Raw genomic sequence first — 22,838 nt, 5'->3', positions numbered from 1 at the left:
ATTTTTGACAGATTTATGGCCAGATCAAGTTTGACTTTCATGCAAATTTATTCAAGGGCCATAACTGAGAGAAACTGGGATCTAGCTCAGTTGGTAGAGCATTCGCTTAAAATGCTTTAGTCGTAGGATCAAATCCCCTCAGTGAATCTATTCTCTGATTGGGTGTTTTCCAGTCCTAATTCACAACTAGTATATCAAAGGTTGTGGTATGTGCTGTCATGTCTGGAAAAGTCCATATAGAAGATCCCTTATTGCTAATGTAAAAATGTAGCAGGTTTCCTCTAAAACTGATATATGTAAGAATTATCAAATGTTTGACATCCAATAGTGATGATTATAAGACTCCATCATATGTGGTCATGTGGGATAGAAAAAGTACACCTGAGGTGGTGGAAATTTTGACCTGGGACAAGGCTTGCCGAGTCCCATGGTCGAAATTTTCACCACCGAGTGAGTACTTTTTCTATCCCACATGACCACATATGATGGAGTCTTTTTCTCTCATCCATTCAGTAAATAAACCATTATTTTACACGAACACATAAAGATGGTTGAACAAATAACTTTTTTATTTGACCATTTTACCATAAACTACACTATCATGTGTAAATAAAATTTAACAGTACAAATTAACAAGATAGCTTTTAAAATGAAGGTTTTAATAAGAAAACATTAATTTAAAACTGTCTGATGACCTCACATCACCATCTCACATTAACATGACGTCATATATTACCAACGACGTCATGTTAAATGCAAGCGTGTGATATCCCATGTAAGATAGAAATTTCTTACATAGCTTTCTTTCATGGGGTAGCTCTGTCCTATATACCTGAGGATGAGAGAATAATTAATCAATATTGTGGTATCATAAAACCAGACAAATTTGAACGTTTAATTTTTCACTTGAACAGAGTGGCTGATCTGCGGTGGTCAGTGTGTAAACTGATGGGAGATAGCCCGAGGACTGAAGTCAAGACGGGTAGCCAGTGGAGCCCTGGAGTTGGAGAGTTCTGAGGTTACTGTGGAGATGGATGACAAGAATCAGATAGAGGATCTCACTCCAAAGGATGTATGTTGATCAAGATTTCTTTTTTACACAAAAATACATTGCAAAGATTTTTCTCTTACCTCTATGTAGCCAAAAGTGAAAATGAGTCATATTTTTTTAATTATCCATCATCAAATAATGTGAAATCTGACAATTACTTTCAAGATAACAAAGGAAGACAGAAAAAGTTTTATTTAATGACGCACTCAACACATTTTATTTAAGGTTATATGGCATGAAACATATGGTTAAGGACCACGCAGATATTGAGAGAGGAAACCCGCTGTTGCCACTTCATGGGTTACTCTTTTCGATTAGCAGTAAGGGATCTTTTATATGCACCATCCTACATACAGGATAGTACATACCACAGCCTTTGTTACACCAGTTGTGGAGCACTGGCTGGAACAAGAAATAGCCTAATGGTTCCACCGACGGGGATCGATCATGTCCAACATAACGAATACACAGAACTAAGATCAAGGAAGATGATTACATTGTTTACCGAAATTATGTCATTTAAGAACTATTATGGGTTTTTATTTTTTGGTGATGGTGGTATTGGTGTTAACTGTTGTCTTTAACTCCAACTTTATATTTACATTTTTAGCTAAATTTAGTCATAAATTGTAACACCTAGACCAATGAAACTTGGTTTGTAGTTGCACCTTTGTATGTTCATCACAATACTTGTTAAAATGTTTTTGTTTTGTTTAATAATTATAATTTTTAATTAAAATATGTTAGTGTTTAGCTCAATGTTAAGTTTTCACATTTATGTCCACTGATTGCAATGGAAGTGTCATTTTGTTTTGTGATTTGCATCATTTCAACATTATTATTACAGCATATGGAGATCCATGACACTATTGCGGAATGTATGATCTTCGCCAATCACTGGGTGGCCAGGAAGATTGTGGAGACCTTCCCCAACCATGCACTGGTGAGTAGCTTCACCTTCACTTATTGGGCAACCTTGCAGTGGTCCTTAATGTTTACTCGGAAACAGTTTAATGAGTTTTTAGTCTCGCCTTTATGAAGTGGAAAGACAAGATATACCGGTAGGTATTGTTTTTATGACATCAGCAGCACCAAAGGTGTTAACTTTTGCATTACTTTTACATTAAAGTTTAATGTTAAAGGCTCAGACCCTAGTTTTAACCTGTAAAGAATGGACACTAAGTTTAGTTAATTTACAAACCTGTGACATTAAAACAGGAAATATCCTTAAAAATAGACTAGAACTTGAATCAATATACCGCTACTTCTCAGACACACATGTATTTTTAAAATTATGAAAAATGTAATTTTGGTACTGCAGACACCAGGATGACCAGAAACACTTCGGTTCTATGGAAATGGATAATCTAAAGAATAAAATATAAGTAATGTTTGAATTCAATGATAATAAACAGCTCTAATAGTGAAAAACATGCTGTAGTGTTTAAAAACTAGGGTCTGTCCCTTTAAAGTTTCACATTTAGATCAGTTTCTCACAAACTATAAGTCCTAGGGCAATGAAACTTGGTATAGAGTTGCATCTATGGATGTTCGTGACTGTACACCAAAAAGGTTTATGGTAGGTGAGATATTTAATTCTGTGGAATTCTTATTTCAAGAAACAAATAATAACTATATACATAACTATAACAAATATGCAAGAAAAAATACAATAGCATATATTGGATTTCATTTATAATCTTTAAAAAATTGGGCCACGGTAACAAAATTTAGTAAAATAGCATGTTATTAGAATCATTAAAACAATCATTCATATTCCACTGATGGCTCTGGAAGAAAGGATGACTGAAAGTAGGTAGTCTAAACTCAGTGGGAGATTATACATATTTCTTGATTGTTAGGATGTTCCGATCAGCCTATGGGTATAGGGAGAAATGCACTTGGTGATAGGTTATGTTATATTAAGTATTATACCATGAAATGAGAAAGGAAGGAAGGAAATGTTTTATTTAACGACGCACTCAACACAAATGAAACGAGAAAGCTGTCAATTTGAAAGATTTCTGCATTTAATTTTACTTGTTTTCACATTCATATTGAATTATTTTTTTTCCCACATTTATATTTTTCAGTTACGACATCATCCGTTGCCACGTGAAGATCATTTCTCTAACCTGATCAACTGCGCTGCAGCTCGAGGTTATTCAATCGATGTGACATCCAACAGAGCGCTGGCCAAGTCGCTTGACCAGTGTGTCGATCCCACGGACAGCGTGGTCAACAAGGTAATAGTTTTATTTTGTGTCCAGCAAGTCTATTCAGTTTGTAAGGGTGTCAGCATGTTAATTGTTCTTAGTGGTAAGTACACAGTGATTATTATCTGTCACTTATTAAAGAGACTATAGGGAGCCAGTATTGTTTTCATCCAGTATAGCCTACGTGATATAAAGAGGATAATATCAAAATCTATGTCAATGTGAAGCGAATGACTTTATAAAATGGTGAGGTCATATTGTGAGTTTATTAAAATTGTCATTATATTTGTGTGTTTTTTTAGTTAATGATGTTACTGAGCTATTTTAACATGTTTTCACCCATTATAGCCTATGTGATTTACAGAGGATAATAAATGGCTCACCAGTTAATATCAAATTTATGTCAGAGTAAAATACAAAATGATGGTGAGGTGAAATTGTAGTTGTATTTGTATTTTACATTAGCAAATGATGTTGTAACATGGTGAGGAAAGATTGTGAATTTATTAAAATTGTAGTTTTGTTTTTATTTTGCATTAGTTAGTGATATTATAACATGGTATGGCCAGATTGTCAGTTTATTAAAACTGTAGTTGTGTTTGTATTTTGCATTGATAAATGATGTTATAACATGGAGAAGAAATTGTGAGTTTATTAAAACTGTAGTTGTGTTTGTATTTTGCATTGGTAAATGATGTTATAACATGGAGAAGAAATTGTGAGTTTATTAAAACTGTAGTTGTGTTTGTATTTTGCATTGGTAACTGATGTTATAACATGGAGAAGAAATTGTGAGTTTATTAAAACTGTAGTTGTGTTTGTATTTTGCATTAGTAAGTGATGTTATAACATGGAGAAGAAATTGTGAGTTTATTAAAACTGTAGTTATGTTTCTATTTTGCATTAGTAAGTGATATTATAACATTGTGAGGTGAGATTACAGCTTTAACAAAATTAAGTCACTCTTGTTCCAGTTACTGCGATCTCTCGCGACTCAAGCGATGTCCAACGCAGCATACTTCTCTACGGGCTCCCTTTCCAGAGACCAGTTCTTCCACTACGGTCTCGCTCTCGACTTGTACACACATTTCACGTCGCCCATCAGACGATACGCAGACATCATTGTAAGTAGACATATTTCCCTTGAATCATTGTCACTAATATTTAATGTATTTATTAATATATTTTTAAAGGTACAAACCCTAGTTTTTAAACACTTGGGCATATTTTTTACCTAAACCCTAGTTTCAACCCGTAAAAATGGACACTAAGTTTGGTTAATTTACAAACCTGTAACAAATTTGGATACAACAGAGTGAAACAAGAGTCTGTGACGTTGAAAAACCCTTAAAAATGGACTAAAATGTGACTCAATAACCGTTACTTCTCAGATGAACATGCATTTTTAAAAGTATGAAAAATGCATTTTGTGGTATTAGAAACACCAGGATGACCAGAAACACTTCGGTTGTATGGAAATTGATACTCTAAACAATAAATATAAGTAATGTTTGATTTCAGTGATCATAAACGGCTCTAATAGTGAGAAATATGCCTTAGTGTTTGAAAACTAGGGTTTGTCCCTTTAAGTATAGTTATCACCTATGTATTTTAGGGGGTCGTTCAAAATTATCAACATTTTCAGACTGTACAGGATGTACCCTTTCTATAGACATTACCTGTCCTCAAACAAGTGCACCTCCCCCCCCACGCAAGTGGTCTGGTCCGAACATCCCAACAGCCAATGGGATGGCCTAAATTCTTCTACTGCATACTGCTCTCTAGTTCCGGTCACATGACTGTAACTTCCTTCTTTTTCTCTTCGCTAAAGGGTCTGGACGTCCTTTTGCTTGGCTCTGTTGGAGTCAACTTTTTTATAAGACCTTTGGTTTTGTATTCGTGTTTGGGTGAAATGTTTTTCACCTTCGTTTTCATTAGCTTTCGTATGTTCTTTTCGCGTATTTCGCTTGACTTTCCAAGCGTTTAATTACATGAAATGTTGTTTATTTTGCCGGTTGTCGTGTCGGACGCCATTTGCAAAATGGCGTCTGTGTTGACTGGCTTTGTGTTTGGGTGAAATGTTTTTCACCTTAATTTTCGTTAGCTTTCGTATGTCTTTCGCGTATTTCGCTTGACTTGCCAAGTGTTAATTACATGAAATGTTGTTATATCGCCCGTTGTCGTGTCGGACGCCATTTGCAAAATGGCGTCTTTATTTACCGACTTTGTATTTGTGTTATGGTTGGTTTTTCTTTCTTTTCACAGATTGAAAAATTACTATTATCATATCTGATAATGTTCAGGCGACTAGTTCGAGCGTGTTACGCTGCAAGAAGTTAGTGCCGGCGGCGACCCACACGACTTATGTCCAGGTTGTCGTGTTGTGTGGCCTCACTTCTAGATGCGACCTTTGTGCGGGCTTGTCTGATGTCGAGTTCGCGGCTTACCTGAAGGTGGTGTCAGCGAGGACCAAGAAGGTGGAATCTTCGCCTTCGATTGCTGACTCCGTGGTGGAAGTGTTACGTTCAATTCTACCGACCATGCTGGAAGAAACAATGGCGTCAATGGCGACCTTACCCAAACCGGCGGGTTCGGGGTCAGGTCCGGTTCCAGTCCCCTCTTCAGGGGGTGCGGCTTCTTCAGCTCCACCGATACCTAAGACTTCGGATGACAGGCCTGCGGTCTCTACGCAGCCCTCTAAGAAGCCGGTTCATTCAGATAGACGCTCCACGGATTCCAAGGCTCACCGATCTTCGGCGGGGAAGTCCTCTTCGGCGCATCGGAGCCGGGACCGTAGCCGTTCCACATGACCTGTATGGCTCCCTACGGGTTCCACAGATCGTCAGCGCCAACCTTCAATTGATATGGCTTCCAAGGCCTCCGAGGGCTAGACGGGACCATCTACGGTCCGGTTAACCGGCGGATTCCATTACGGTACATCGATTGACCTGTGCTCGAGTTCTACGAGACTTGGTGATGAAGCGCCTGCGGCATCTGTCATTGAAGAACCCGACTCGGCGGACCATATGCCTATGAGGGATTGCTTGGCGGCTGTCTACGACATGTTGCCGTCCTTGCCACATCCAACGACGATGTGGTCATCCGCGGGGGACCGCCCACGGTCCGGTTCTCCGGTATCTCCATCGGGCCATGACCAGAGCGACTGGCTTGTTCACGGGTGCTACGTGACTTTCTGATGATGTATCAGTTCTTGCGGTGCTGGAAGATCTGGATGCGGCGGACCACCTGTCACTGAGGGATTGTCTGGCTGTCATATCTGATATGCTACCACCGCTGGCCCATCCACCTGTTTCAGCCAAGAAGGGTCCGGTTTCGATGATCGCCACGGAGGTTCCACCGGCAGATGTCGGCATTTGATCGTTGGCTGCCACAGGCCCCCGTCGGTTTACACGGCTACCAGTAACCGGCCCTTGCGGATCGTTGTTCCAGCAAGCAGACGGAGCCCTGTAACGAACTGGAAGATTGCTGCGTCATCGGCTCACCGTTCGGTACCTCGTCCCGTGATCGATCGAAGTGGTGCAGCGTCCAGGGTTACACCGGCTCCTGACGGGACCGTCCACGGTCCGTGTTTCTGATTGCAGCCAGTACATTGGATCGAAGTGCCTGTGCCAGGTTACTGACTGATTTCCAGATGATGCGTCGGCACCTTCCGTTATAGAAGATCCGGACGCAGTGGCCCACATGGCTGTGACTGATTGTCTCCCGGCTTCAACCTATCCTTCAACGGTGTGGCGCCGGCTTTGGATGACGCTGTTTCCGGCGGGACCAGACGAAAGAGGAGTCCACACCAGTCGGCAGCTGATTCGGCGTTCAGGGTTTACACCGGCTCCTGACGGGACCGTCCACGGTCCGTGTTTCCGATTGCAGCCAGTACATTGGATCGAAGTGCCTGTGCCAGGGTACTGACTGATTTTCCAGATGATGCGTCGGCACCTTCCGTTATAGAAGATCCGGACGCAGTGACCCACATGGCTGTGACTGATTGTCTCCCGTCTTCGATCTATCCTTCAACGGTGTGGCGCCGGCTTTGGATGACGCTGTTTCCGGCGGGACCAGACGTCTTCCTGGAACTTAGATTGGCACGTCCTGTCAATGGCTTCAGTTCAGCGTACATGTACATGGCGACCATAACTCCTCATGTGCAGGATGCCAGAGGATATGCCTTGTTCCAGCCGTCGACTTTGATGTTGGTCTACCTTATATCTTCCGTGACGTCAATGTGCACTACGATTGCACACTATCGTCAACCGACTTGCCTGAAGCGATCCATTCTCGACTTTCAGCACAAGCCAGTAATCTTGGCAGACCTGTGGTCTACATATGTCTCTTTGCCGTGAAGGGGTTCGACGTTACAAGCGTTCCGGGTTGGTGACGAAGACAGTCTACTGGTCCGGTCACTTGTGTTGAGATCCCGTGCACCGATGTTCGAGGAAGGTTCAGCGACATTCGGCAGATCGTTCTCTATATCCGGTGGCGATGCAAGACAGTCGCTACTTCCGCTGGTTCCGGAAGTTATCCAGTTGCCATCGCGTGGTACAGGGATCATTGCGGCTTATCAACTCACTGACGTTCACTGTTGTTACCGCCAGAGTTCGTGACCGATGCTGTCTAGATGGTCTCTGCTGCTGTTTCGCACCGGGTGGTGTGACGACCGTGGATTTTAGCCGGTTGTTGTTTTGCGTTGCTTCACTTCCAGGTATATCGGGCATGTAGCGTAGCGAGTTGCTACGCTGTCTTGGCTCTTGCCTGTATCACGGGGTCGCTGTTTCCGATGTCTTGATTCCTGAATCACTATTACTGTTTCATGATGTATCATTGCAAGAGTAATTTTGACGTTGGCGCAACATTTGACGCTTAGAGGTCGCGGTATTCAGTCTGTTTCTGAATCCATGCATTCAGTATAATAACGCAGATTTGCTGATCTGGTTACCAGTCGCCTTGCAGTCCAGTCCCTGTTGGTGGCTGTGGTTTACAGATGAAGCCGATCTACACATCAGCCTGTTGGAGATGTTGGCAGTTACGTCATCCTTCATTGGCAAGAGATGCCGTCAGGCGCCTCTCTCATGGTAGCCACAGACAGTACCACCGCAGTGGCTTATATCAACCGTCGGGGCGGAACCCACTCCAGCAGTCTGCTGTAGTTGACTTATCGTCTCTACAAGCTGGTTGACGAGATTCCGTTGTAACTTCGGGCTCGCCATATTCCAGGGGTTTCCAATGTACTAGTCGACACACTGTCTCGGCCGTTGTCTCCACATCCGACGGAATGGATGCTCCATCCCGAAGCGTTTCGATGGGTGTGCGACAGACTTTGCACATCAAACATAGATCCTTTCGCCACACGATTCAACCATCAGCTGAGGGTTTACGTGTCTCCGGTGCCAGATCCCGAAGCTCTGGATCTCGACGCATTGGCCATAAGCTGGGAACAGATGGACGCATACGCTTTTCCTCCACCAATCCTCCTTCCAAGGGTGCTTCAGAGGTTTCAGCTGTACCATTGTCGCCTGTTACTCATTGCTCCGATGTGGCCATCCAGGATGTGGTATCCAGATCTAATACGTCTTGCCGATCCACATCCTTTATCGCTGCCAGACTGGGATCATCTGTTGCTGCATCCCACGTCAAGACTATACCATCCACATCCGCAGTTGTCCAATTGCACGCGTGGACTGTATCTCCAAGAGTTTGAGGAAGAAAGGTTTTTCTTCACAGTCTACGGCGGCCATTTTGAAAGCGCACAGATCATCTACTACTGCGGCTTACAACGTCAGATGGCTTTGTCTTCACCGATGGTGTGTCCGGCAAAAAAACCTCAACCCTCAGACGATTCAAATACCTCGTCTTGCTGGGTTTTTTGCTGTATCTGCGGACCACTTTACGATTGAAGGGGTCTACCATCGCTGGGTACGTTTCGGTCATCGCTACTGTTCGTGATGTCACTACTGGAACGAAGTTATCGGGTATTCCTGAGATCCATAAGATGATCAAAGGGTTTCGCCTTGAAGATCAAGTATACCGGTTTCGGCCACCAAGATGGGACCTGAATCTGGTGTTACGAGCGTTATCGACCGCACCTTATAAGCCGATCGAATCCTCTTCCCTGCAAGACTTGACGCGGAAGATGGTGTTTTTACTCGGTTTTGCCACGGCTGTCCGTGTCTCAGAACTCCATGCTCTTGATGTAGACTTGGTACGTTTTCACCGAGATCGGCGTGCAGTCAACTTGGGGTTACTCATGAACTTTGTTGCAAAGAATCAGTTACCAGACCAAGCGCCTCATTCGTATGTTGTGCAGGCCCTCTCCTCTATCGTTGGTCCGGCGGACATTGAGGACTTGGCGTTGTGCCCTGTCAGAGCCCTGCACCAGTACATCGAGAGGACCAGATCTTTTCGACAACATCGCAAAAGACTTTTCCTTTCCTGTAACCAGAGTCGGTTGAGGGATCTTACCAAGAACACGGTGGCCACCTGGATCCGGTCTTCTATCCTGACCGCCTATCAGAAGGAGGGTTTACCTGCTCCGTCTGCTTCTAATCCGCATGAACTCCGTGCCTTGGCTGCCACGATGTCCCTGCACTGCAACACACCCATTCAGCACATTATCACTGGTTGGTTCTGGGCTACGGACTCCATCTTCGCCAACTATTATCTGAGGGATGTCTCCACAGAAGACGTTGAGGGGTTCCATCATCTGGGTCCGGTTGTTGCTGCACAGACTCTGTTGAATACAAGCCGTCCTCGTCGCCGTTGATGTCTGTCTGATTCTGGGCTGCATACCGAGATGTCCATCGAATCGACAGATGAGGATTGCTTAGACTTTTGTTCTTTTGCACAGTTCACGTACTGGTGCCGGAACTTTTGTCTCGATAACCTTTACCCTGCACTGCAGTGGTTATTGGTTGTCGTTATTGGACTAACAGATCTTTGGGGTACTAGACAGAAAACACTCGGGGGGTCTTGTTTTGTTCAATGTTCTGACGGATGCACCTCATTAGGTTGTCGCTTGTTATTGAAAAACTATAACACTTCAATACGTGAGGGTTACCTAACACCTGCATCCCTGGTGGCTACGTCTTCCCACCCTGTCAGAACCAGCATGAGATGTGGCTTCCGCCTCCTGGTCCATGTGTTCTAGGAGCCGTACCTGCCACTGCTGACGGATGCCACCATTCTGGTTGTTGTTACTAACATCACCTGCATTGGTCTGTGACGGGCATCCCTAGGATGAGGGCTTACCAAGGTTGGCCTTATTCTTCCACTAGTCAGCCTGTTTCCGGTTGGGGAGTTTTCACAAGCATCTACGGATCTCGGCACCCACCACCATCTGTTGAATGCTGCACTTGTTTGAGGACAGGTAATGTCTATAGAAATGGAGAAAACTTGAGTGTTTTCTCTTTTATAGATACATTACCTGTCCTCAAGATTCATCCCGCCCGGGCCTCCCCGCTTCCTGTTCTCCGTGCGATGTGCTCAGGGAAAAAGAAGGAAGTTACAGTCATGTGACCGGAACTAGAGAGCAGTATGCAGTAGAAGAATTTAGGCCATCCCATTGGCTGTTGGGATGTTTGGACCAGACCACTTGCGTGGGGGGGAGGTGCACTTGTTTGAGGACAGGTAATGTATCTATAAAAGAGAAAACACTCAAGTTTTCTCCATTGTTTTGGTACCTGCTCCACCCACCCACCCAAAGCACACATTAAAAATGTTTATTTTGTAAATAATACTTTCATCAACATTTTTGTTTGTTTTAAAAGCATTCCTGTCCCTGACTTTTTTTATGCTCATGAACATTTTGAACAAATCTTGTGAATTGTGAATGTTATCAAATGTATTTATTGAATTACCTCATATACTTAATTCAACTATCAAATATTTTCGGTACTTAGTTATAAAGGAAGATAACTATATTCTAAGTACTGTAGTACTAAAATTATTTGAAAAGAGGTGTCACCCTTTACAATTACTCCTAATGGTAGTTACAGGTATTGTTATTATCCTGTGTTATATAATTACACCCAGTATCCAATATGTTTAATACGAAAATAGTTTTGTTTATAGGTGCATCGACAGTTGTTGGCTGCTATGCAGATTGATGAGCTGACTGGACTACCTAACAACAAGGAAGTACATGAGTTAAGCAACCACATCAATATCAAACATCGGGTAATTGGGCATTTATTGTCTTCTAATCAACTTTTTAATTTTTTATCCCATTGCCCCCTTTTCTTTCTCTCCTTTGAATTCCATCTCATTTCTTCCTGGTCTGACAACTCCACCTATCTTTCAACTATTTTTGCTGTCCATCTCCACATCCCAGTCCTAATCAACATTATATCAACCATTTCTTAAAGTTGCAGACCTTGTTTCAACCCGTAAAATGGACACCAAGTTTGGTTAATCTATAAACACATTTGAATAAAATGAAATAAGAGTGTGATGTTGAAATGGCGATATACCGTCTAAAAATAGACTAAATCTCGTCTCCATAACTGTTACTTCTCAGAGGTGTATTTTTAGGGCTTCTAGAATTTTTATAAAATCTACTAGCCATGAGATCAGTGATTTAACAAATTTACTAGCCATGATTCAAATTCACTAGCCCTACTAGACTTTTTAAGTTAATACAATTTTATTAAATAATAGTAAAAATCAGATATAGATTTAAAAAACACTAACTTTGGAGGCTGGGGGGCAGGATATTTATATTTACAACATAGACAACTGCAAAATTTGATTTTTTTTTTTTTTACTAGCCATCGGGCATGGCAACAGTAGTTATTTACTAGCCCAACATTGAATATTACTAGCCACGGGAGTGGAGCTACCATAATCTAGAAGCCCCGTCAGGCATGACAACAGTAGTTATTTACTAGCCCAACATTGAATATTACTAGCCATGGAAGTGGGGCTACCATAATCTAGAAGCCCTGTCAGGCATGACAATAGTAGTTATTTACTAGCCCAACATTGAATATCACTAGCCATGGAAGTGGGGCTACCATAATCAAGAAGCCCTGGTATTTTTTTAAATGTAAAAAGTGTATTTCATGGTAATAGAAACACCAGGATAACCAGAAACACTTCGGAGGCACAGAAATTCATAATCTAAACAATAAAATCTAAGTAATATCTGATTTTTATTATCAAAAAGGGCTCCAATAGTAAAAAATATGACATAGTGTTTAAAAACTTGGGTCTGTCACTTTAAAACATTTTTAAATGTGTATTTAAACTACCGATAAAAACATTTGGGAAGTATAACAGAAACAAAGAATAGACATCCAGACCCTTAGAGTGGAGGAGAAAGAAGGAGAGATTGTCAGTTGTTTCATTGGGGATAATCAATGTAAATCAGAATAGAGGGGATAATCAATGTCAGTCAGAACAGAGGGAATAATCAATGTCGGTCAGAATAGAGGGGATAATCAGTAAGTTTAAGATCAGCCTGAGGTCTAAAAATGAATTGTGTGTTTTCAGGAACCTGACCCTAAAATGTTTTTAAAGTTCTTTTTTCTAATAATTTATTAATAATATATGAATAAGAGTAAAAATGTAGTAAAAACAAAAAGCGCTGACCTACCCTACATATAATTTTCATCATGTTCTGGGAAATACAATTTTTTTTCATTTTTAAAGCCTAAGTATTCATGAAAAGAAGACATGATCAAAGTTTTGTTCTGTTTCATTTATCTCAGTTTTAACTGGTTGTTGTTGTTGTACTGTTAGGCTGCTCAGAATGCACAGCGCGACTCTCAGGAGCTGTTCCAGTCTCTGTTTTTCCGTGACAAGTCTCCAGATGATGAAACTTGTGTTGTGGATGCTGTCATCTTTCAGCTCAGAACCAATGGGATGCTAGTCTATATTCCAAGGTACATTATAATATACTCTTCAAAAGAAGAAACGCAAAACCACATTGTAGTAACATTTGGAGAATTGATTTAATTATTGAATGGTGAGTCCGATAATTACCAAATGTTGCAGGATTGTTCACAATTCACTCTAGTCCATTGTGAGTAAGTGATAGGACACACCACCAAGGTCAAGGTCATCTGGAGTCAATACCGGGTGTGGCCTCCGCGTGTGTTGACAACTGCCTGGCACCGCCTGCCCATTGAAGCAACCAGAGTACGGATGACGTCCCGGGGGATGGTGGCCCACTCGGCCTGCAAGGCTGCTGCCAGCTCGGGCAGGGTCTGGGGCTGTGGTTGTCGCTGTCGGAGGCGTCGGTCCAACTCGTCCCATAGATGCTCAATTGGGTTCAAATCCGGTGATATCGATGGCCAAGGAAGGACATTAATGTTGTTGTTCTGTAGGAAAGCCGTTGTGAGACGTGCTGTGTGAGGCCTGGCGTTGTCATGTTGGAACACTGCGTTGGCGTTGGCCATAACTGGAACGATGTGTGGCCGGAGGATCTGGTCAATGTAGCCCTGTGCATTCAGGTTGCCCTGCACGTGGACCAGGTCAGTTCTGCCAGTGTGTGAGATGGCTGCCCACACCATGACACTACCCCAGCCGAATCTGTCCACTTCCTGCACGCAGTTTGCCGCATAACGTTCACCACGACGCCTATACACGCGACATCTTCCATCATGACGTCGGAGCAGAAATCGGGACTCGTCACTGAACCACACCTGTCTCCATCGCAGTTGAGGCCATTGTCGATGAATCTGGCACCACTGCAGTCGGAGTCGACGGTGTTGTGGTGTTAAGATGACACCTCGAACTGGACGTCTGGCACGAATTCCTACCTCACGTAGGCGGTTCCGTACGGTCTGGTCGGATATCCTGCGCAAACCTGGTATTGCTGCAGCTGTGGAGGTGACAGTAGTCAATCGTTCCCGAAGGTGGCGTACCCGGATGTAGCGGTCCTGTCCGAGTCAGAAATTACCAAATGTTTGGCATCTAATAGCCAATGAAGATTAAATCAATGTGTTCTAATGGTGTTGTTAAACAAAAGTAAATGCTAAATTGTAATATTCATAATAATATCTAATTATAATAATTATGAAAATAGTACAGACTGTACAAGACTACTCTCTATCTGACTCCTCTATTTATTGCTAATTGAGACATGGTTATGTTCCAGGCGCAGTATTTTATCTTTAATGAAAACGCCCTAATACAACAATAATAATTTATGTTTGACATTAAATATCTTTGCATCAACCATTTTCGAGTTCGCTGAGAACAAATATTTTACATATTAATCACAGATACTCACACTACATGAAGAAACTTGACAGCACCCCATTTCATTAATGTTTTGGTTAAAATGGTATCTCTGGAAATGCCCTATATTGTGATATAACTTATAATGGTTATATTCTAGGTACGATAATAAATCTATGAAAAAAACGCTCTAATACAACAATAATCCTATGTTTTATATTACATACCTTTACATTGACTGTTTTCGTGTTTGCTCATGACAGATATTTCACATATTAATTACTAATTCACACACGACATGAAGAAATGCCATATATCGTGATATAACATACAGTGGTTATGTTCCAGATATGGTATCAAAGGTCCGGTGTACCTGAGAGACAAGGAAGGTCTTGTCGTCTTCTTACTGGACAGATGTACTCCTGAGTGGACGACCGGACAGCTGGACAGAACTGATCGTGACATCACAGTCTCCTGCCAGTACGGTTCGCAGTCCTACTCCTTGTTTGATCATATCACAGTGAGTATTGAACGGTGAAGCCACTGAAAAACAAATCTGATGTAAATTGATATTCTCTCAAAACCGGACTCACTGTGAACCAAAATTTCCTCAAAACCAGACACTCTGTAAATCAAATTTCCTCAAAACCTCACACTCTGTAAATCAAATTTCCTCAAAACTAGACACTCTGTAAATCAAAATTCCTCAAAACCAACACTGTAAATCAAAATTCCTCAAAACCAACACTGTAAATCAAAATTCCTGAAAACCAACACTGTAAATCAAAATTCCTCAAAACTAGACACTCTGTAAATCAAAATTCCTCAAAACCACACACTCTGTAAATCAAAATTCCTCAAAACTACACTCTGTAAATCAAAATTCCTCAAAACCAACACTGTAAATCAAAATTCCTCAAAACCAACACTGTAAATCAAAATTCCATAAAAACTAGACACTCTGTAAATCAAAATTCCTCAAAACCAACACTGTAAATCAAAATTCCTCAAAACTAGACACTCTGTAAATCAAAATTTCTCAAAACCAACACTGTAAATCAAAATTCCTCAAAACCAACACTGTAAATCAAAATTCCTCAAAACTAGACACTCTGTAAATCAAAATTCCTCAAAACCACACACTCTGTAAATCAAATTTCCTCAAAACTAGACACTCTGTAAATCAAAATTCCTCAAAACAAACACTGTAAATCAAAATTCCTCAAAACTAGACACTCTGTAAATCAAAATTTCTCAAAACCAACATTGTAAATCAAAATTCCTCAAAACCAACACTGTAAATCAAAATTCCTCAAAACTAGACACTCTGTAAATCAAAATTCCTCAAAACCACACACTCTGTAAATCAAATTTCCTCAAAACTAGACACTCTGTAAATCAAAATTCCTCAAAACCAACACTGTAAATCAAAATTCCTCAAAACCAACACTGTAAATCAAAATTCCTCAAAACCAACACTGTCAATCAAAATTCCTCAAAACTAGACACTCTGTAAATCAAAATTCCTCAAAACCACACACTCTGTAAATCAAAATTCCTCAAAACCAACACTGTAAATCAAAATTCCTCAAAACCAACACTGTAAATCAAAATTCCTCAAAACTAGACACTCTGTAAATCAAAATTTCTCAAAACCAACACTGTAAATCAAAATTCCTCAAAACCAACACTGTAAATCAAAATTCCTCAAAACTAGACACTCTGTAAATCAAAATTCCTCAAAACCACACACTCTGTAAATCAAAATTCCTCAAAACCGGACCCTCTGTAAAACGCCTGTTTTAAATTGTTGTAGTTTTATTTTTCAGGTCAGAATATCCGAGTTGACCTCCAGATCCCATTCTTCGTGTTTGAAATTTGAGCTGCTATCAAACAAACCTCACTTTGAGGAGAGTTCCGATTCTCAGCCAACAAGCAAGTCCAGCAAAACAGATATAATAACGGTAACTAGTTTTATCTCACAAACAACAGAATTCATCATACGTTCATCATAGGTTTTATAGGCATCGTCAAATTTATGTTAAGCAGATGTGTAAAGAAATATTTAAAACTGGTTTTTTAAGACAAGTGGCTGCTTAATACAGGTTGCTGTACTGTGTTAGATGATTGAGGTAAAAACAAAGGTGATGTCAGGTCAGGTCAAAGTGTTTAACGTGCACATTCAGAGCAAGCTGTTGTAGTGCACACCTGTCCTAGGCATAAGTGCCAGCCCCAGTCGGCTCCTGATCTCTGACCGTGTGCATTTCCCTCCTTATCCACCTTACGCTCGAATAAGTACAATGTTAATATAAACGCAAGTAACAGAAAAAGAATCAGGAAATACGGGGTCCAAAACAAAAAAATTTGGATAACAGGCTGGAGCAAACACAAGAACGTCCAAACCGTGAGAGCGTAGGAGAAAGAAGGAAGTTGAGGTCACGTGACCAGAACTAGGATAGTGTACATCAGAAGATTTCGTAGCCATTCGGCTGTTGAATGTTCGGACCATAAGGTGGATAAAGGGTGAAATGCACACGGCCAGAGGTCAGGATAAGTTTTAATAAAAGAGAAAATACTTAAAGTTTTCTTCATTTTCGTGCTGGGGTGTCATTAAAAATGTATTCATTCATTATATTGATAATCTAACGGGGTTTTTTAATTCTAGAACCTGAATTAAGTATATCTTGTGACTCCATCTCTCTCTGTGTGTATTTTATCAGGAGGTTAGAAGTGCCGCCCAAGAAAAGCAGCTGGAGTTGCCTTCCTTTGACCTGGGGCCGAAATTCCCTGCACTGAAAGCAGAATACGGTCAGACTGCGGAGGAACTGAGCATGTACACTGTATTCGAGTCATTTAAACAGATAGGTTTAACAGCTACGTGACATCTCTAGGGAGGACTGCAGAGGAACTGAGCATGTACACTATATTCAAGTCATTTAAACAGATAGGTTTAACAGCAACGTGACATCTCCAGGGAGGACTGCAGAGAAACTGAGCATGTACACTGTATTCGAGTCATTTAAACAGATAGGTTTAACAGCAACGTGACATCTCTAGGGAGGACTGCAGAGGAACTGAGCATGTACACTGTATTCGAGTCATTTAAACATAGGTTTAACAGCAACGTGACATCTCTAGGGAGGACTGCAGAGGAACGGAGCATGTACACTGTATTCGAGTCATTTAAACATAGGTTTAACAGCAACGTGACATCTCTAGGGAGGACTGCAGAGGAACGGAGCATGTACACTGTATTCGAGTCATTTAAACATAGGTTTAACAGCAACGTGACATCTCTAGGGAGGACTGCAGAGGAACGGAGCATGTACACTGTATTCGAGTCATTTAAACAGATAGGTTTAACAGCAACGTGACATCTCTAGGGAGGAAAGGAAAGGAATGTTTGTACTATGACAATGGATAGAGATTTCTGGTACTGAAAGCAGAATATAGCCAAACTGCGGAGGAACTGAGCATGTACACTGTATTCGAGTCATTTAAACAGATAGGTTTAACAGCAACGGGAATGTTAACATTCACCAGAGGAAAGGAAAGGAATGTTTGTACTGTGACCGAGATTCCGTGTAAACAAACGGGTCAGGACGTAGCCCAGTGGTAAAGCACTCACCTGATGTGCAGTTGGTCTGTGATCGATCCAAGATGGTGGACCAATTGGGCCATTTCTCATTTCATCCAGTGCTCCACAACTTGTGTAACAAATGCCATGGTATGTACTATCCTGTCTAGGATTTCCCACAGACAGGAGAGCATATACCATGAATTTTAATATACTAATCATGGGTAACTGCCCAAGATAGATGGGGGAGGATCTTTTCTATATGCTTTCCCACAGATAACAGAGCATATATCATGGCTTTTAATTTATTAATCATGGGACACTGCCTAGGATAGGTCAGGGAAAAAGATCTTTTATGTGTGCTTTCCCACAGATAGGATAGCATATACAGTGTCCTTTTATATACCGTACTAATCATTGGACAGGTGAGGGTCGGGATAGATTGATTCATCAATGGTGATCAGTCGTGCATCCTTACCAGTGAGCTACATTCCACCCAGTTATTGAGAGCACATCAGTGAATTTTAATGTGCAAATCATGCTATATATAATAGTTTTAAAAAAATCTTTTATATTATTTGTAAATATATTATTTTATATTTTAAATACATTTGTTTCATATGTTATATGTGCTTTTTATTTATATTTGTATAATACTATAAATTAAAATAAACAACCCAGCAATCAACTGATGTTTTGTTTTAGTTTTTATTTTCTAACAATGAATGTTGGTGGGGTTGTGGGGTTTTTTTTTTTTGGGGGGGGGGGGGAGTTAATTAATTAATAAATCAGTGTGCTGTAGTGGTTTCGTTAAACAAATCAAATGTTTAACATCGAATAGCCAATAAATTTATAAATCAGTGTGTCTGTTAAACAAATCAAAGTGGTTTCGTTAAACAAATCAAATGGTAAGATATGAGTATATGATATTTCCCATGACGGTGTCAACTTTTACATTTAACTCCAACCGTAACATTTTGCGTTTAGCTCCATTTCTCAAAAACTATAACCACCTAGTCCAATGAAACTTGATTTGTAGTTTCGCAAATTAATTTTTACTTTTTTTTTAATAAAATTAGTGTTTAGCTCAATCTTACATTTTTACATTAAAAGTCCAATTCTCACAAACTAAGTCCTGGATCGTTGAAACTTTGTTTACAGTTACATCTATGAATGTTCAAACAATTTGAAATTTATTATATTATATATATATATATAGGTTATTACCAGAATGTTTTTCGGTATTGTCAATATCATATATTAGGAATAAAAATTGTATTATGCGAGCTTCTGGCGAGCATAATACATTATTTTTATTCCTAATATATGATATTGACGATACTGAAATATACGAGGGTAATAATCTCTTTATCGTATAATCTCAAGCTTAATACGTGTTTTTGTAAACTGTACATGCAACTTTAATTCCAGTCCGCCATTACTAGATATTCAAATGACGTAAGAAAATGTGGCGCGGTGTATTTTTGAATGGAAATTTTGGATGTCCTTACATCAAAACAAACTAGGGCTTAACGTTTTTTTGTTTTCTGAATGCTGGACAGCTTTCAGTGTCAAATTGCCATCGAAATGTTTTTATTCGATGACTGAATGCATATGTCAGTTATGGAGTGTCACACAAGTACGTTTGCTTAAATGTCAATAAACCTAGTGCCGTGACCTTGATTGATTTACATCTAATTTGCAAAGTTATCAAATTCTTAAAGTATGTGATCTGAAAAATATCATATCCTTTGATTGCACTGAAAATGTTAGATATTATATGATAATATATATATATATATATAATATATATATAATTTTTTTAATGAATTTTTTTTATAAGTGACTCCCGATATTATAGTGAGCGAGAGATTTAATTCCCCAGAGTTCTTGTTTTTACACCCACTGCAAACATTTACTTGTACAAAAAACCCAAACCAATAACAAAAAAAAAAACACCACCTTCTCAAGAGACTTAAAACAATAATTAAACAAAACTAAACAATTAATTATATTTTTATTCTCCAGTCATTTTCTTTTCATTCAAAATTTGATATAAATTAAATATTTCAAAAATGTTCCTTTACAATAATTGATTAATAAAAATTATCTTGTTAAATATAGAGGGCCACATTTACAAAACCTGTTTTGCTTAAATATAGGTGTATAAGCATTGAAAATGTATGTAGTTACATCAGTCTAGGAGGTGGCATTTAGCTCAGTCGGTTGAGTGCTCACTTGAGGTGCTTGCATCGCAAGATCCAACCTCCCTGGTGGATCCATTCAACTGACTGCATTTTTTCTCGTTCCAACCAGTGCACCACAACTAGTCATGGCCATGATATGTGTCTGGAAAAGTGCGTATAAAAGATCCCTTGCTGCATTGGGAAAAATGTAGCGGCTTTCCTCTGATAACTGTGTGTCAGAATTACCGAATGTTTGACATCCAATAGCTGATGATAATCAATGTGCTCTAGTGGTGTCGTTAAACGAAAAACAAACTTTTTTTCACGCATCCAAATCATAAACAGGCTTTGTAAATTCGGCCCAGAATGTTTAACATTTATCATGTTGCAACAATTTGATGGACATCAATGTACACTGGTCAGTACTGACTATAATGTGTATGTCCAAATATATATACCGGGTATTGAACAACCAAAAAATGCTTATATACAACCAGATTAAATCTACATTTCTATTTTAAGAAGTGTAATATAGTAAATCAACACAAGCGTAAAATATAAAACCAAATATAATAAATTAGGAACAAATGAACCGACACAAATTATATGACAAGACGGTGTGTAAATGTATATAAAGTGGAATGCATATTGATATAGGTGAGTAAATACAATGTAAAAGATTAAACTAAAACATGATTAAAATGTGGATTAACACTTTCTGATTATGTATTATATGGTATAACAAGCACAATATCAGTACAAAAAAGTAAACACGAGCTCCACAACCACGATAATAGTAACACCTTACAAAGTATGTTTGGTCAAGTATTGCAAATTCAACGATATTGAAAAATCAACATGTGGCAAACTATTATCTTTGCATGCCCCAACCCCGTCCAAAAATTCAAATTATATGTAATTATAATTATAATTACAATAGACAAATCTAATTTTAAAAAAATTAAAAAAAAAAATATATATAATTTTTAGAAGAAAAAGGTTGCCAGATTTAAATTAATAATATTGAGCATGTAAAAAAAAGTATAACAAATATGTTATATTTTGATTGTATTGCACAAGAAATAATTTTCATGTTCATTTTGATATACATGTACATGTATTCTAATACTGGTTATCATCAGTCAGGCCCATAGGAAGGATCTTTTAACAGAGGATAGAGTTTAGCCATTTAGGATATGCTTCCCTGTGTTGCTTTTATTTCCGGATGGCATCAAATGCAATTTTCTAGAAGACAAAATTAGCTACACTTTAGACGACAATTTTGGGGGTGGTTTTTCCTTTTATATTATATACAAGGACAAAAAGCAAATTTTATGAATGAAGGGAGAGGGTAAAATACTGTAAAAATCCTCTATTTTTGAGGGCTAAAATGTTCACGATTTTGCCAAAAAAATTTACATTTTCTTGGGTACTTAAATCTATGGATCGAAAAGTGTAGTGTCATAAATTAGTTTTATATGTATACATGTATATTTTCATTGTTTTTAAACGCACTAACTGTGCATTAGTCCACAAATTAAATAAAACTGGACCACCAAGAGTGAAGGTGATTTCACTGTAGTCCAGTTTCTACGGGCCTGTCAACTGGCACATTTTGACTTTAACCTTAACAATAACTCCAGGGGCAATCACATGTACACAAAGACACATTCATCAAATTCAACTGTACTGAAATCATTTGGTATGAACAGACATTTATATCCGTCGACAATGCAATCGAAACTGATGGACAATGAGTAACTTATACAGAAAAGGGTGCAGATGAAAAAAACTACAAATCTAGCTGACTGTAATCTTTCACTTTGTTTTTTCAAGTCATCATAATCTGCTAGTACAAACAATGATTGAAGGATAAAAGTTAGATGAGAATTAACAACACTTCAGGGAAAACTTGAACTTACTAGCCTCAAGGTAATAAATACTATTAAGGTTAAAAATATCTGGGTACATATCAAAGTGATAGTCCCACTAGAACGCCAAGTGGGACGTATCACTTGACGTCACACAGTGACATCACCGATTGGCAAACTACAACCATCCAGGAACGTCAACTACACGAGTTGAGTGATATCAATTAAGTTCGATTATGGGTAATAGGATATTAAACTCGCTACCATTTTGTATCATGTTTATATCCCTCATAAAATAATTTTCATTGTTACTCGCTAAGGCTTGTGACAATTGAAAATTATTTCACTCGGAACATAAACATGATACGAAATATCCTGTAAGTACATTTGTGATATAAATAACGGTATGAGGCAAGGATCGGCACTTACATGTCTATAGGCTCTTGATCATTAAGTTACATGTACTCATGAAACTGATGAAACATTTATAGCTGATGGATTGATTACGTAAAAGTTTATGATAATTATGGCACTGTTTTTAACTATGATAATAATACTAAATGATATTCTATAAATACGGTTAACTCTGATCAGGCAGTCACCTCTATTAAGCAACCACCTGTCTATAAAGGTCATTTTACTAGTCCCTCAAATCATCTAATATGGCACAAACTGACTTGTATTATGAAATTGTCAATTGTCTAAAACAATCTTCTGTATGCAGTCCCTAATCATGTATTTATG

At 39.4% G+C, this 22,838-nt stretch overlaps 1 protein-coding gene across 1 annotated transcript in view; it reads left to right on the top strand.

The window, feature by feature from the left end:
- The window catches only part of LOC121385821 (DIS3-like exonuclease 1), a 35,938-nt gene extending 17,230 nt beyond the window's left edge, over positions 1-18,708 (top strand). The window contains 11 exon segments of the mRNA XM_041516612.1: positions 915-951; positions 953-1,072; positions 1,899-1,994; positions 3,145-3,297; positions 4,242-4,391; positions 11,350-11,454; positions 13,018-13,160; positions 14,809-14,980; positions 16,290-16,424; positions 17,181-17,293; positions 17,460-18,708. Of these exon segments, the coding sequence (XP_041372546.1) occupies positions 915-951; positions 953-1,072; positions 1,899-1,994; positions 3,145-3,297; positions 4,242-4,391; positions 11,350-11,454; positions 13,018-13,160; positions 14,809-14,980; positions 16,290-16,424; positions 17,181-17,293; positions 17,460-17,508 (1,273 nt within the window). The 3' untranslated portion in view covers positions 17,509-18,708.
- Positions 18,709-22,838: the final 4,130 nt, after the last annotated feature.

The sequence above is a fragment of the Gigantopelta aegis genome, chromosome 2 (assembly GCF_016097555.1).
Source record: "Gigantopelta aegis isolate Gae_Host chromosome 2, Gae_host_genome, whole genome shotgun sequence".
NCBI lineage: Eukaryota > Metazoa > Mollusca > Gastropoda > Neomphalida > Peltospiridae > Gigantopelta > Gigantopelta aegis.
This window is presented reverse-complemented; position numbering and strand designations above follow the sequence as displayed.